General features: G+C 38.0%; 2 protein-coding genes across 2 annotated transcripts in view; one reads left to right on the forward strand and one right to left on the reverse strand.

Annotated features, from left to right (window-relative positions):
• Positions 1 to 6,689, reverse strand: part of LOC108252414 — a 14,740-nt gene extending 8,051 nt beyond the window's left edge. Inside the window, exons 1-3 of the mRNA XM_017444156.2 lie at positions 6,542 to 6,689; positions 5,891 to 5,996; positions 5,232 to 5,477 (exon numbers count right to left, since the gene is read on the reverse strand). Of these exons, the coding sequence (XP_017299645.1) occupies positions 5,232 to 5,477; positions 5,891 to 5,982 (338 nt within the window). The 5' untranslated portion in view covers positions 5,983 to 5,996; positions 6,542 to 6,689. The remainder of the gene's footprint in view (positions 1 to 5,231; positions 5,478 to 5,890; positions 5,997 to 6,541) is intronic.
• LOC103509347 (RAB6A-GEF complex partner protein 2) overlaps positions 1 to 13,426 on the forward strand; it is a 25,391-nt gene that overhangs the window by 3,169 nt on the left and 8,796 nt on the right. Inside the window, 6 exon segments of the mRNA XM_026823714.1 lie at positions 7,567 to 7,695; positions 8,470 to 8,597; positions 8,946 to 8,989; positions 8,992 to 9,055; positions 9,713 to 9,862; positions 11,653 to 11,771. Of these exon segments, the coding sequence (XP_026679515.1) occupies positions 7,574 to 7,695; positions 8,470 to 8,597; positions 8,946 to 8,989; positions 8,992 to 9,055; positions 9,713 to 9,862; positions 11,653 to 11,771 (627 nt within the window). The 5' untranslated portion in view covers positions 7,567 to 7,573.

The following is a 13,426-nucleotide window of genomic DNA, read 5'->3' on the forward strand; positions in this document are numbered from 1 at the left end:
GTCAAGCGGGTAACCTGGAGCGGTAATCGGAAGCCGCGCGGACCTAGCCGCTTACAGGTAGACGCCGCGGTACCAAACCAAGCTAACACTCTCTTGGTCCTTTTGACTCTTTCCGCCTAGGACTTTTTTGTACTCAGAGGTATTACCATCCACGACTGTCCGCCTACATTCCGAGGGACAAATTGTCAAATACTTCGTAACAAATCACAGTGGGCACGCAGAGGGTTTTAATTGGCCAAAAATATTGTCTGGTGCCAATTCGAGTTCTAGTCATTCATGGTGGAGTTTCGCATCGCTCGATCAATGTTTTTTTTTTCTTCAAAAAATAAGTTTTTATTTATTTTTAAAACATATAGGGTACAATCATGCTCTTATTGCTGATTTTAACTCGTCGAAACTGTAGACATAAATACAATAGACATTTGATAAGACAAGTGTGGTGTTTTAGGAGAACTTTGACTACATGGTTAGGTATCTTCTTAACTGTTGAGTTAAACAAGGCCCCTTTGGGAAGCTTAGATAGCGCGGCTGTCAAGCTCAAAGTCTCCACCGTCAGCATGGTTGTCTAATTCCTCCAAATCCAACAATCGGTTCGGAAGCTTTGGAAAAAATAATAAAAAGCATTTAAGGATTCTTTATTGAAAAATTCACTTCGGTGTGTTTGAACATTTTTCCACCGATTTCATCAAAGGCAACAAACTGCCTCTAGAGTTATTGCAAAACGAACAGAAGATGATATGAAAGTTCTGTCCAAGTTTAAAACTTGGCTCAGCTCTATTTTTTCCCTCCTATAAGATGGCGCTTTAAAACTCTGGAACACCAGGCGTCGATTCGTTCTTTATTCGTACAATAAAAAAAGTGTTTCAGTCTGTCATACGTAATTTCCTGCAGCCTATTGAGCCCATTGGACTTATGTATATGAGTTAAGATTATTATTTTTTGGTTTCCAGGAATCCAGTAGAAATCCAATCTATATGTGAGGATAGTGTGGCCTCTCACCAAGTAATCATTCCTAAGAGTAAGGAGAAAGAAACTGAACTCACTACTGTCTCCTACAATACTACAGGTGATGTCTCTACTTGGGATGTTTTTTTTTTTTTTTTTTTTTTCTTTTTTTTTTTTTTTTTTTTTTTTTTTTTTTTAAGGGAGAGAGACAGAGGAAGTGAAAAAAGCTGTTTATCCTGAAGGGTCCTGGGCCAATCGCGGCCTGTTAGGAGACCCGGCATTAAGATAAGGTTTTCAGAGGGGACTGTAACAACGGAGGTCTTATCGTCCAGAAATCCAAGAGAGAAGGAAAGTAGGATAAAAGAAAGCCAACCGTTCCGAGAACGAACCACATCTGTTTAGAATAAATTTTGTCCCGGGCAGGAATCTATCCCACGACCTAGCGCTTGACACAGAGTTCAGTTTATCTTCAAACCCTAGCTCTTACTAGGCGCGTATCCTCCCAGCGAACTAGGCTAAAGTTCGTGTTGACTGAGGAGGAATCAGCTCAGGTTTATGATATCAACTTCCTGTCTAGATCTCCCATTTCACAAATGTCTGTGTATATTTGTTTACAGAACATAACGGCTAGGCGAAGTTTGAATTACTTCAACGTAACCAATGCAAGGGGAAAGGTCACCTATCCTCCCAGCGAACTAGGCTAAAGTTCGTGTTGACTGAGGAGGAATCAGCTCAGGTTTATGATATTAACTTCCTGTCTAGATCTCCCATTTCGTAAATGTCTGTGTATATTTGTTTACAGAACATAACGGCTAGGCGAAGTTTGAATTACTTCAACGTAACCAATGCAAGGGGAAAGGTCACGCGGTTCTGTTTGTTCAAACAAGCATACAAGTTGGGAGAAGACATTGTGGCAACACTGGACTTTACATCCGCAACAGTGCGATGTGTGCAGGTAAGATAAAAGTCGTCTTATATTTCCTCTTTTTTTTTACTTTCTATTTCTCAAAAATAAAACTAAAATAATTATCGAGGAATAATTGTTTAATTCAGAATCTTCAAGAAATAAAATTAAAATTAAAATACAATTGAGATTCGACTATCAACAAAATATTTGGTGAGCTTTCGAGAATACTCAGATTCTCATCATCAGACCAATAACATGGTTAAGAATGCTTTTGTCTGGATCACTTCAGGTTATGGGGAGGGGGGAGGATCGAGCAAAAGTTACAAATGATGTATTTGAGGTAGGCACAGATAAACATGAGGGATACCTACAGAATTATGAACGGAACGGGACACCAAAACTTCTTTTGTCTCGTCACCTTAAGGTGGATTTCCACCAACGCGACCTCTGTCGTGCGACAAAATCGCGCGACAATGTCGCGCGACATCACCTGTTTTCACTTGCAACATTTGTCGCGCGACGTGACCTGTTAAAAATTAAAGCACTCCCCGACAAAATCGCGCGACACTTCCCCCCCCACACACAAACACACGTACAAATGTCAAAAGTCAAACAGAACAGGGGATTTTAATAATTATTTTATCTATTTATTTTTCAAAGATGAGTGCTTCGTCGCCTTTTCTTATTTCGGAAGAATGGAACAACTGCTACAATAGACTCGTGTGGTCTGTGTCGTAGCATGCCCATTCCGTTTATTTTTCATTATTTACAAAAAAAATCTTTTTTTTTTACTGCCTTGTGGTGCAGTGGTCAAGATGCTCGTCTGGTAAACTGGAGAGCGCGGTTTCAATCCCCACCAGGGTATGGACTTTTATCATTAACCTTATGTAGGTTCGACACAAACTTTAAAAATTGGAATACATGTGTAATGGGTCGTAGTTTTATCACAAATCTGGCTACCAAGGTGATGTGGCTAACAGCTGGATTAGGCCAGTAGACAATACAGCTAAGGTGTATTGTCCTTTTCTACTATCGTAAAACATCGAACTTGTTCCGCCTAAGAGACCTGAACTTCAACACGTTGCAGTCCAGAGCAAAATGAACTTCTGTACAAATACAAATCCAATTGATTCTGATCAACTAACTGGACTGAAATGCTTTTGGAAGCCAGGTTGTACTCCAGCCGTAAGAGCTAATAACAACCACACTCTCATAAATATTAAAAAAATACAAACTGACTACACATTAATTTGGCATTGTTCTTACCTGTGATAGGTTTGGATGTGAGCTGGACCTAGTCAACTTGGACCCGAATGGTCGCAATGATTCTCCTCCATCGAACCTGGGTCTCTCTACTCTGGAGTCCGCTACTTTACCGTTACTCATCAATCTGAAGGAAAACAATATTGTTGTTGTAGCGGCTTCGAATGGTGATGGCAGAGTATTATTTTTTTTTTTATTTTTTTTTTTTTAAGAGGTTTGACAGAGGGAACTGTAACTGCTATGGTCTTATCGTCCCGAAATCGAAGAGAGAAGGAAGACAGGATAGGATAAAGCCAGCCGTTCCGAGAACGAACATTATCCCATCAGGATAAAATCCGCCCCGGGCGGGAATCGAACCCGCGGCCTAGCGCTTACAAGGCTGACGCACTACCAACTGAGCTAACTAGGCTGGCTGATGGCAGAGTAAAGAAGAGTATATCTTTGTCTGCCATACACCAGGGTGATGGTCTCTAGCCATGTTTAATTGGCTCGTCCTGAACCGCAGTCAACCATCGTGAGGACTTGTGCTCATTTTTCAAGAGCAGAAAGAACCCTTTGAAAAACTGCCAGGTACGTAGCTTGGCTGGTTACTTGGTTAGTTCCCACAGCTAGACAGTTTATACACCCACAGCTAGGAGGAAAACAATACAAATGAAAAGCTTCCATCTTTTTATCAATGTCAGTAGTGTAGTGGTTGACGCGGTGGACTTTGGATTTGGAGGTTGGTGATTCGAGTCCAAGTCATGTCACAGAATTTATTGACGTGTAGGTTAGTAGGGAACGATATTTGTGACAAGCAATTAAGTTTATTTAACACAGTAAGAAAAAGAGAGGGGGGGGGAATTGCATATTTTTTATGAACAAATGAAATGTGTTGTAAGTCTCAAGTTTGAAGTTTTTTGCCGGTTCGATTCCCGCCCGGGGTGGATTTTATCCTGAACAGATAATGATCGCTCTCGGAACGGCTGACTTTTTCCTATCCCGTCTTCCTTCTCTCTACGATTTCGGGACGACCAGACCTTAGCTGTTACAGTTCCCTTTATCAAACCTCTTCAAAGAAAGAAAAAAAAGCCAGCCTTGTAAGCGCTGGATCGCGGGTTCGATTTCCGCTAAAAAATGAATGAGCGAACGAAATGTGTAAATTGAAAGTTAAAACTTTCAACTTGGCATTTTTTTGTTTGTTTTCCTTTGTCTGTTTGATGGTTTCGATATAACTCTTTCACGGTCGGTCCGATTTTAATGAAATTTTGAAGACGAGTTCAAAATATTTCAAGATTTTTACACATGTATAACATAGGGTGGGTCGGGGAAGTTATGATCCAAAAAATAATCTTTTAACTTTTTTTGTTCTCCTGAGAATCAGTAATTTAGTGAGTAGTTACTCAGACATTAGTATTGTTTTAGTTGTCTCATTTTAACAACAGGAACAGTAAAAAAAAAAAAAAAAAAAAAAAAAAAAAAAAAAAAAAAAAATAGTTACTCATACACATTAGTATTGTTTTAGTTGTCTCATTTCAACAACAGGAACAGAAAAAAAAATTAAAGCAGAAATTCGTGAATCATAATTCCCCCATGACTTGGGGTAATTATGATCCACCCATTTATTCTAAGGGTTTAAGTCCCTAAATTTAGGGGCTTAGAGGCCACAATAGATTAGAAGGTTAAAACTCATATATGTGGCCTAAATTTCCTTTCTTTAGAAGCTCTCACTACATTTTAAATCCATAGACTGATATAGGTGGATCATAATTACCCCAGGACAAATCCATCTTTTTTTTTGAAGAGGTTTAGAACTTGATTGAAAAAACATGAAAGAAATATCCGAAAGCTGTGGAATATTCAAGCAATTGAAGTTAAGAGATTGTTCTTTAAAATGTCTGTTTAACCGATTTTCCAGGAATAGTCTAAGTGGGCTAAATTTGGGTGGATTATAATTACTTTTTTTTTTGTATGTAATACCTAAATTTGATAAAAATTCATTTTTAAGGTGTTAAAACAGATTTGTACTATCTGGGTAGATACTTGCATCATCTGTGGTAAGTGTAAGGGATTGGATAGTGGTACCTATGTACATTGTACCTACTTATTTTGACTAAAATGGAAAATAGACTCTTACTTTTTTATGTTGTCTTTATTTTTTTCTAATTTGATGCTATCATCTTTCATTTTTTCTAATTTATTCATACTCTCAACTGTTGGTTTTGTCAGCATCTCTTTCACATATAGCTCATCCTTGGTTTTCTTAAAAATGTATGTAGCCATTGATACAAAGAGAAAGTAACACTTGTAGGCCATATCTATCTCTTCTTGAGCCTCAAACTTCTTGGCTGCCTTGTGCATCTCTAAAGCTCTGTCAATCAGTCTGGAATATTCAGGCAAATTTTCATTAGGTACTAGACAAATAAATTTGCAACAAGTTGTTCACAGGCAAAAAAAAAAAAAATGCCATTCAGAAAACTTTTGTCAGAAGTGGGGTGTCAAGGTGCAAATACAGAATGAAGAAATGGAATCTTTTACATGAAGATGAAAGTATCCTGTTACTGTGGCTCCATCTAGGATTCCCAACATCTTCTCGTATGCCCAAATATAGATCAACCTAGATCGACCAAAGACTTTCTCTCAGTTAATATACCTAATACCAAAACTCAACATACCATTTTTTTTTACAATTAGGTAGGTACAGTAAAAAAGCAGATGTTTTTGTGAGGTAATTAGGAACTCGGCTCTTCAATATTCACAGTTGAGTAGATTTTATAAGGGAGGTATATTACTTACTGCACTTCAGATACAACGGAAAACCTTGATGTATCCAGTTTATTAACTTCCTGTTCTATCTCAAATATTTTTTGTGCTGTTAGTTTTGCCATCTTTGAACCTTTTGCTGGAATTGAAAGAACAAAAACACAATAAAACTGTTGCATTTGGGGAAAAAATATTTAAAAAAGGCCCATTCCAACATAAAAAGTTGAGGAAAAATCCAAATCTGAAGTCAAAACTTCAAAAATGTGTCTTTAATAATGTTTTAGAAATGCACAGAAATAAAAGTGCACAAACACATTACACTAGTGTTACCTGCAAGGGAGCTTTGCTTGGGACAAATGAAGTTCCCTACACTGTTGAGATGAGTTTGATAATAAGAAAATAATGTTAACTGTATTTGGGTTGCTCTTTAGAGTAGTGTCTTGGGCTTTTACCTCCTAACAATCTTATTGATGCACAAACCCACAGCACAACATTGTGAAACACTTTCACAATCTTGAAACATCGAGTTTCACTCTACCAATGCAGAGTTCTTCAACTGGTTTTAGTCCATTCTTCATTGACTAAAGTTTACAGAAAGTTTTGCTCTTAAATTGTATGTCCATGGGTAAGTGTTGAAGAAAAGGTTTGGGACAGCCTTCCTAATTTACCTGAATTTCAACTTACTTTCAGTATATTCATGAAGATGCAAGTATGAATTTAATCTTCACGTATTTTCCCAAGCAATGAAAACTTCCTAGTTTCTGATTTCTGAGCTGAAAGGAAATAGGAAAAGGAAAATCCACAGATAATCCAATTTTCCAAATCGAACAAAAAAGAAGTAAAAATTTAAATTAAAACCTTTGTGAAGCCAGCCACTTTTGAGAGCAACTTTTATTCAAAGAAGCGATTTTTTTGTGATCAGAGATTTGATCAACCAATGAAAGCATTTGTTTACAAAATAATTCGTCTTTCATTGGTCAATTTTTCAAGGCCGATTTCTTGGTTGCTAAAACCGTGAAAGAGATGGCCATGTTCACATACGTCTTATCAGTGATGGAACTGATGGATACTGGATAGCTATGTGGATAGTCCCGATAGTCTTGATACCTATGTTTGAAATTTCCGTAATTCCGTGATAAGAAGTAATTCGACATTAGGTAAGTGCCTATGATCCTCTATGATATATCCGCCTTTGACCTTTAGTTACCTAGCTACACCTAGTAATTTTACCCAAATCAAATTTATTCAGGACAATAGTGAAGAGGGATTAGAGAAAGCCAGCCATTCTGAGAATGAACCTCTTATCTGTTTAGGACAAAATCTGCCACAGGTAGGAATCAAACCCACAACCTAGTGCTTACAAGGCAGATGTGCTGCTCTCCAAGCTAACTAGCCTAACTATCTAATTGAAAGCTGCTGATGATTTTTTTATTTATTATTTAATCACTGTCTACCTGATCCGACCAACTTGAATGGATAACTTTCATGATTGGTCTACAGTCTACACTCTACAGGTAGGTATGTGGCTGGAGTCAAATGCTGAATGCAGCCCTAGATTTGTGTCTTAATAGGGCTTGACAGTTCAGTGGTATTGTAAATTTTGTTTCACTAGATCATTTAACCAGTTAATTCCTTTTACAACAGCTCATTCCATGTTTTTTTTATATATATATAACTCTTAGGCTAATTTGTTTTCTGAATATTTACAGAACAAAGATGATTGAGGTATGTGCGAAATTGGTTGGGGGACCTGTTTATCTTCCCGGTGACAGGCTGGGATGCTGGGTCACATTCACCAATCCTCCATTACCCTTGGACAAACGCTCTCAAAGCAATATGTGAGTTGATAGTTTACTCTAAGGTTTTATTGATTTATTTACAAAATTTAGGACATATTTATGCTCTGAAAATAAAATCTAGGTTAGTGTCTACCCCATCCTATGATGAAACTATTAAAAACTTGTACATTACACTTTCCTGCAAAATGAAACGACCTGAGAGTTGCAAGCCAACTTTTAATCAATTTGGGGGTTTTCGAGGTCACTGAATCTGAATATGATAACTATTTTTCCGGGTTGGTTCAAAAATCGCGTTTTTTTACCCGTTTTTATGTTTTATTGGCCATAGATTAGCGTTTTTTTTTTTTTTTTTTTTTTTTATTTTAGGAACACCCTTTATATGGCCTGAAAATAGACTAGTAGATAATTAGATATATGTAAAATGTTATGCTGAATCCGAATATGGCCTTAGGTTTCATATAAACCTAACCAAACTCCTGCTATGCCCAAAAACCTGTCAGAAAAACAGCAAAAAAGTCCTTTTTTCACTTTTCAGGCCTAAAGTTTCTATTCTGGTTCTAGTCACTTCAAAAAAATTGGGTTACCATCTGTGTACTATTTGCTAGTCCCAGCCCTACTCAGTCAGGGTAAGGTTAATATGAGTAGCTTGTTGAATGGAGGATATAATACCAGTCACCAAAAACCTAAGCAGTTACATTTTGACCTTAAACCAGTGCTTCTCAAAGTTGTGCCATGGAAAGATTGAAGTGGGCTGTGGTGGCAACAACTTTGAGGAGCACTGGTTTAATGTTGATTCTTCTTTCCACTTTCCAGAGATACACTGGAAAGTTTGGGCTGGGCTAGTGCACAAATTCATTGCCTATGTACAACCAGTGGTAAATTATCAGGATTCGTTAATGAAAAACTAGCATCTCCAGAGAAGACACATGTAGCTATGTCTAGTGAGTATATTATTCATAAAAAAAACTCATTATACAGGGTGTGTTTTTATTGTATCACAGTTGTATAATTGGACATGCTAAAACCTACAATGGACATGCTACAGCAACATTTAATATATGGTTTGTGGGGTACATTTTCATGTGTAACATACTATGTCTTTTTTATCCTACCCTTGTTTTTTTTTTTTTTTTTTTTTTTTTTTTTTTTTTTTTTTTTGGGAGGGGCCGGTTTTAGAAAATGCTTGTGTTGTGAAAACTAACTGTTTTGTATCAAACAATTAAAATAAGAATACCATACTTATGTGCAGATAATAATAAAGAAAGATAATCAAATGTTTGCTTTTGTAGACACATCATTTGCTCCCTGCAGAGGAGATAGTGGTAAGATCATCCTCTCTCAACCAAGCCAAGAATTTGTTTCTGTGATCTCAGATTATCTCCAGGAGAAAGCAAATCATGTAAGTTTTAGTAAATTGTGTATTGAACTAGCTGTTCTAATAATTCAATCCAGAGAATTCATTCTATTTATATACGATGTACGGTATGTAAGAATTTCCAGGCCTTTGAATAAGAAAGGGAGGTACTCAATATTTACACGTTTATCAGACATTGGAGTCCTAAAATACCTACCTATCTCTGTGAAAGAGGCAAACTCATTAAAAAATACTGTTGGGTAAATACCTAAAATACACCTCTCTTTTGTGTGAGAGGGAGGGGTAAAATCTAAAAATCCCCGAGTTTTTTTTTTTTTTTTTTTTTTTTTTTTTTTTTGCTGAGCTTCAACCAGCTTGTCCATTGTCCCAGAAATAACCAGCAGCACTTGGTGTCCTAAAGCTAGATGGTCACTCATCCAGACACCAACCTCTTTTTTTATACATATTATTATTATTTAGAGGTTTGACAGAAGTAGATGTTCCTTCTGTCTTCCTTCTCCCGAAATCGAAGAGAGAAGGAAGACAGGACAGGAGAAAGCCAGCCGTTCCGAGAACGAACCTTATCCCTTCAGAATAAAATCCGCCCTGGGCGGTAATCGAACCCGCGACCTAGCGCTTACAAGGTAGACGCGCTACCAACCAAGCTAACTATCTCTTGGTCTTTAATTGTTTCCCCCCTAGACTTGTACTCTGAGGTGTTACCTCACGACTGTCCGCCTACATTCCGAGGACAACTTGTCAAATATTCGTACAAAATCACAGTGGGCACACAGAGGGTTAATTGTGCCACAAAACTATTGTCTGTGCCAATTCGAGTTCTAGTCATTCATGGTGAGTTTCGCATCGCTCGATCATTTTGCCTGGGCGGTAATCGAACCCGCGACCTAGCGCTTACAAGGTAGACGCGCTACCAACCAAGCTAACACTCTCTTGGTCTTTGATTTTTTCCCCCTAGACTTGTACTCTGAGGTATTACCTCACGACTGTCCGCCTACATTCCGAGGACAACTTGTCAAATATTCGTACAAAATCACAGTGGGCACGCAGAGGGTTAATTGTGCCACAAAACTATTGTCTGTGCCAATTCGAGTTCTAGTCATTCATGGTGAGTTTCGCATCGCTCGATCATTTTTTTTTTTCTTCAAAAAATCAGTTTTTATTTATTTTTAAACATATAGGTACAATCATTCTCTATTGCTGATTTTACTCGTCTAAACTGTAGACATAAATAGACAATAGACATTTGATAGACAAGTGTGTGTTTTAGGAGAACTTTGGACTCTGGTTAGGTATCTTCTGTAACTGTTGAAGTTAAACAAGGCCCCTTTGGAAGCTTAATAGGCGCGGTGTCAAGCTCAAAGTCTCCACCGTTCTCTATTGCTGATTTTACTCGTCTAAACTGTAGACATAAATAGACAATATACATTTGATAGACAAGTGTGTGTTTTAGGAGATTTTTGGACTCTGGTTAGGTGGTTAGGTATCTTCTGTAACTGTTGAAGTTAAACAAGGCCCCTTTGGAAGCTTAATAGGCGCGGTGTCAAGCTCAAAGTCTCCACCGTCAGCATGGTTGTCTAATTCCCTCCAAATCAGACAATCGGTTCGGAAGCTTTGGAAAAATAATAAAAAGCATTTAAGATTCTTTATTGAGAAAATTCACTGTTCAACAAATACCACCACCCTCAGCATGGTTGTCTATTTCCCTCCAAATCAGACAATCGGTTCGGAAGCTTTGGAGAAATAATAAAAAGCATTTAGGATTCTTTATTGAGAAAATTCACTTCGGTGTGTTGAACATTTTTGCCCAATTTCATCAAAGGCTAACAAACTGCTCTAGAGTTATTGCGGACAAATGAAAGATCTTTGCTAGTGCGACACCTACAACTTCAGGTCGTGCGTAGTCTACAACTAAAGCTTCAATACCCCTGGAACAGAAATGGATAAGTTCATTTTTGAGGTAAAGTTTAAAGGTAACATAAGGTGTACATTTTAATTTTAGTCTTGCTAAATGAGCTAGGTTGAAAAACTTTCAAGTGAGGGTCCTGTTAAAAAAAAAGAGATAGCCTTAATAATCAATTTCATTTTGGCACTTTGGACACTCTACCAGCAGTTGCAGAGCTCAATTCTTATGTGATCAGTCTAAAAAAAAAAAAAAAAACTGTTGAACTAAAACAAGGCCCCTTTGGAAGCTTAATAGGCGCGGTGTCAAGCTCAAAGTCTCCACCCTCAGCATGGTTGTCTAATAATCTAATTCCCTCCAAATCAGACAATCGGTTCGGAAGCTTTGGAAAAATAATAAAAAGCATTTAAGATTCTTTATTGAGAAAATTCACTTCGGTGTGTTGAACATTTTCCCCGATTTCATCAAAGGCTAACAAACTGCTCTAGAGTTATTGCAAAACGAACAGACAGATGAATGAAAGTTCTGTCAAGTTAAAACTTGGAGCTCACTCTATTTTTTCCCCCTATAATGCGCTTTAACTCTGGAACACCAGGTCGTTCGATTCGTTCTTTATTCGTACAATAAAAAAATGTTTTCAGGTACTGTCATACGTACATTTACCCACCTATTACCCATTGACTTATGTAATGAGGTTAAGATTATTATTTTTGGTTTCCAGGAATCTCAGAGAACTCCAATCTGATATGTGAGGATAGTGTGGATCTCTCACCAAGTAATCCATTCCTAGAGAGTAAGGAGAAAGAAACTGAACTCACTACTTCTCTACAAATACTACAGGTGATGTCTCTACTTGGGATGGTTTTTTTTTTTTTTTTTTTTTTTTTTTTTTTTTTTGGGGAGAGGAAAGGGGGGGAGTGAAAAAGCTGTTTTCTGAAGGTCCTGGGCCAACGCGGCCCTGTTAGAACCCGGCATTAAGATAAGGTTTTAGAGGGGACTGTAACAAACGGAGGTCTTATCGCTCCAGAATTCCAAGAGAGAAGGAAAGTAGGAATAAAAGAAAGCCAAACGTTCCGAGAACGAACCACATCTGTTTAGAATAAATTGTTGTCCCGGGCAGGAATCTCATCCCACGACTAGCGCTTGAACAACAGAGGTTCAGTTTATCGTTCAAACTCCTAGCTCTTACTAAGACGGCGTATCCTTCCCAGCCGACTAGGTCTAAAGTTCGTGTTGTATCGAGGAGGGAATCAGCTCAGGTTTAATGATATCAACTTCCTGCTAGATCCTCCATTTCACAAATGTCTGTGTAATTTTGTTTACAGAACATAACGCTAGGCGAAGTTTGAATACTTCAACGTAACCAATGAGCAAGGGAAAGGTTCACGCGGTCTGTTTGTTCAAAACAACGACATACAAGTTTGGGAGAAGAACATTGTGGCACACACTGGACTTTTACATCCGCAACAGTGCGATGTGTGGCAGGTAAGATAAAAAGTCGTCCTATATTTCCTCTTTTGTTTTACTTTCATATTTCAAAAAATAAAACTAAAATAATTTATTCGAGGAATAATTGTTTAACTATCAGAATCTTCAAGAAATAAAATAAAATTAAAATAAAATACAATTGAGATTCCGATGCTATCAACAAAATATTTGTGAGCCTTTCCGAAATACTCAGATTCTCATTCATCAGACTTGCGAGAACACCTCAAGATTGCTCATCCCATCGACCAATAAATCGCGAGAGAAGGGTCTGCTCCAGCACTACATATCACTCCAGTTGGCACGATCTCTCAGTAAGAGTAAAACACCTCTCTCGCTACTGGTCCCGAGATCTAGCAATCTGACCTTATACGCCGCCAGAGGAAAACCACACGTCACACCCCGCCACCACCACGGCATATCCGCAGGGCCGCACTCAGATACCGGTGCTTGGACAAGGTCACGCCCAAAATTTCAGTTGTTGATAGTCGAGAATCTCAATTGTCTTTTCAATTTCTATTTCTCCTTTTATCAATGAAAACAAATTTCAACAGGACCTAAATCTGGGAGCGAACTTGGGTGATGATTGGGCGTTATTTCCTTTTAATAGGATGCCCAGCTCACCTCATAGGACGGTCTCCTCTTAAACAGCAAGACGCTTACTCTCAGATCAAGAGATTTTTCATTTCTTTCGTCTTTGAGAAATGGTGTATCAGAAAAGTACGAAGCGAGTCACGGTAAGGAAAATGGGCAAACATAGCATCGTGGGTAAGAGTATATATTGTAGACACTTTATTGTCACTGTTGTGTATCAGTTCACAAGAGTTACGACTCTTCTTCAAAATACGCTACCCAACTAATAACAAACAAGCGGAGGTGAGGTATATACTACAGGTAGGAGGAAAAGAGAGCAGATTTACCGTGAAACGAGACACACAGGACAATAATGGCTTAATAATCAATCTTAGCCGCACGATGATGCAATGTCTCGCGCATTTTTTCTCTCTTAT

This window comes from Diaphorina citri, unplaced genomic scaffold (genome assembly GCF_000475195.1).
Source record: "Diaphorina citri unplaced genomic scaffold, Diaci psyllid genome assembly version 1.1 scaffold489, whole genome shotgun sequence".
Lineage (NCBI taxonomy): Eukaryota > Metazoa > Arthropoda > Insecta > Hemiptera > Psyllidae > Diaphorina > Diaphorina citri.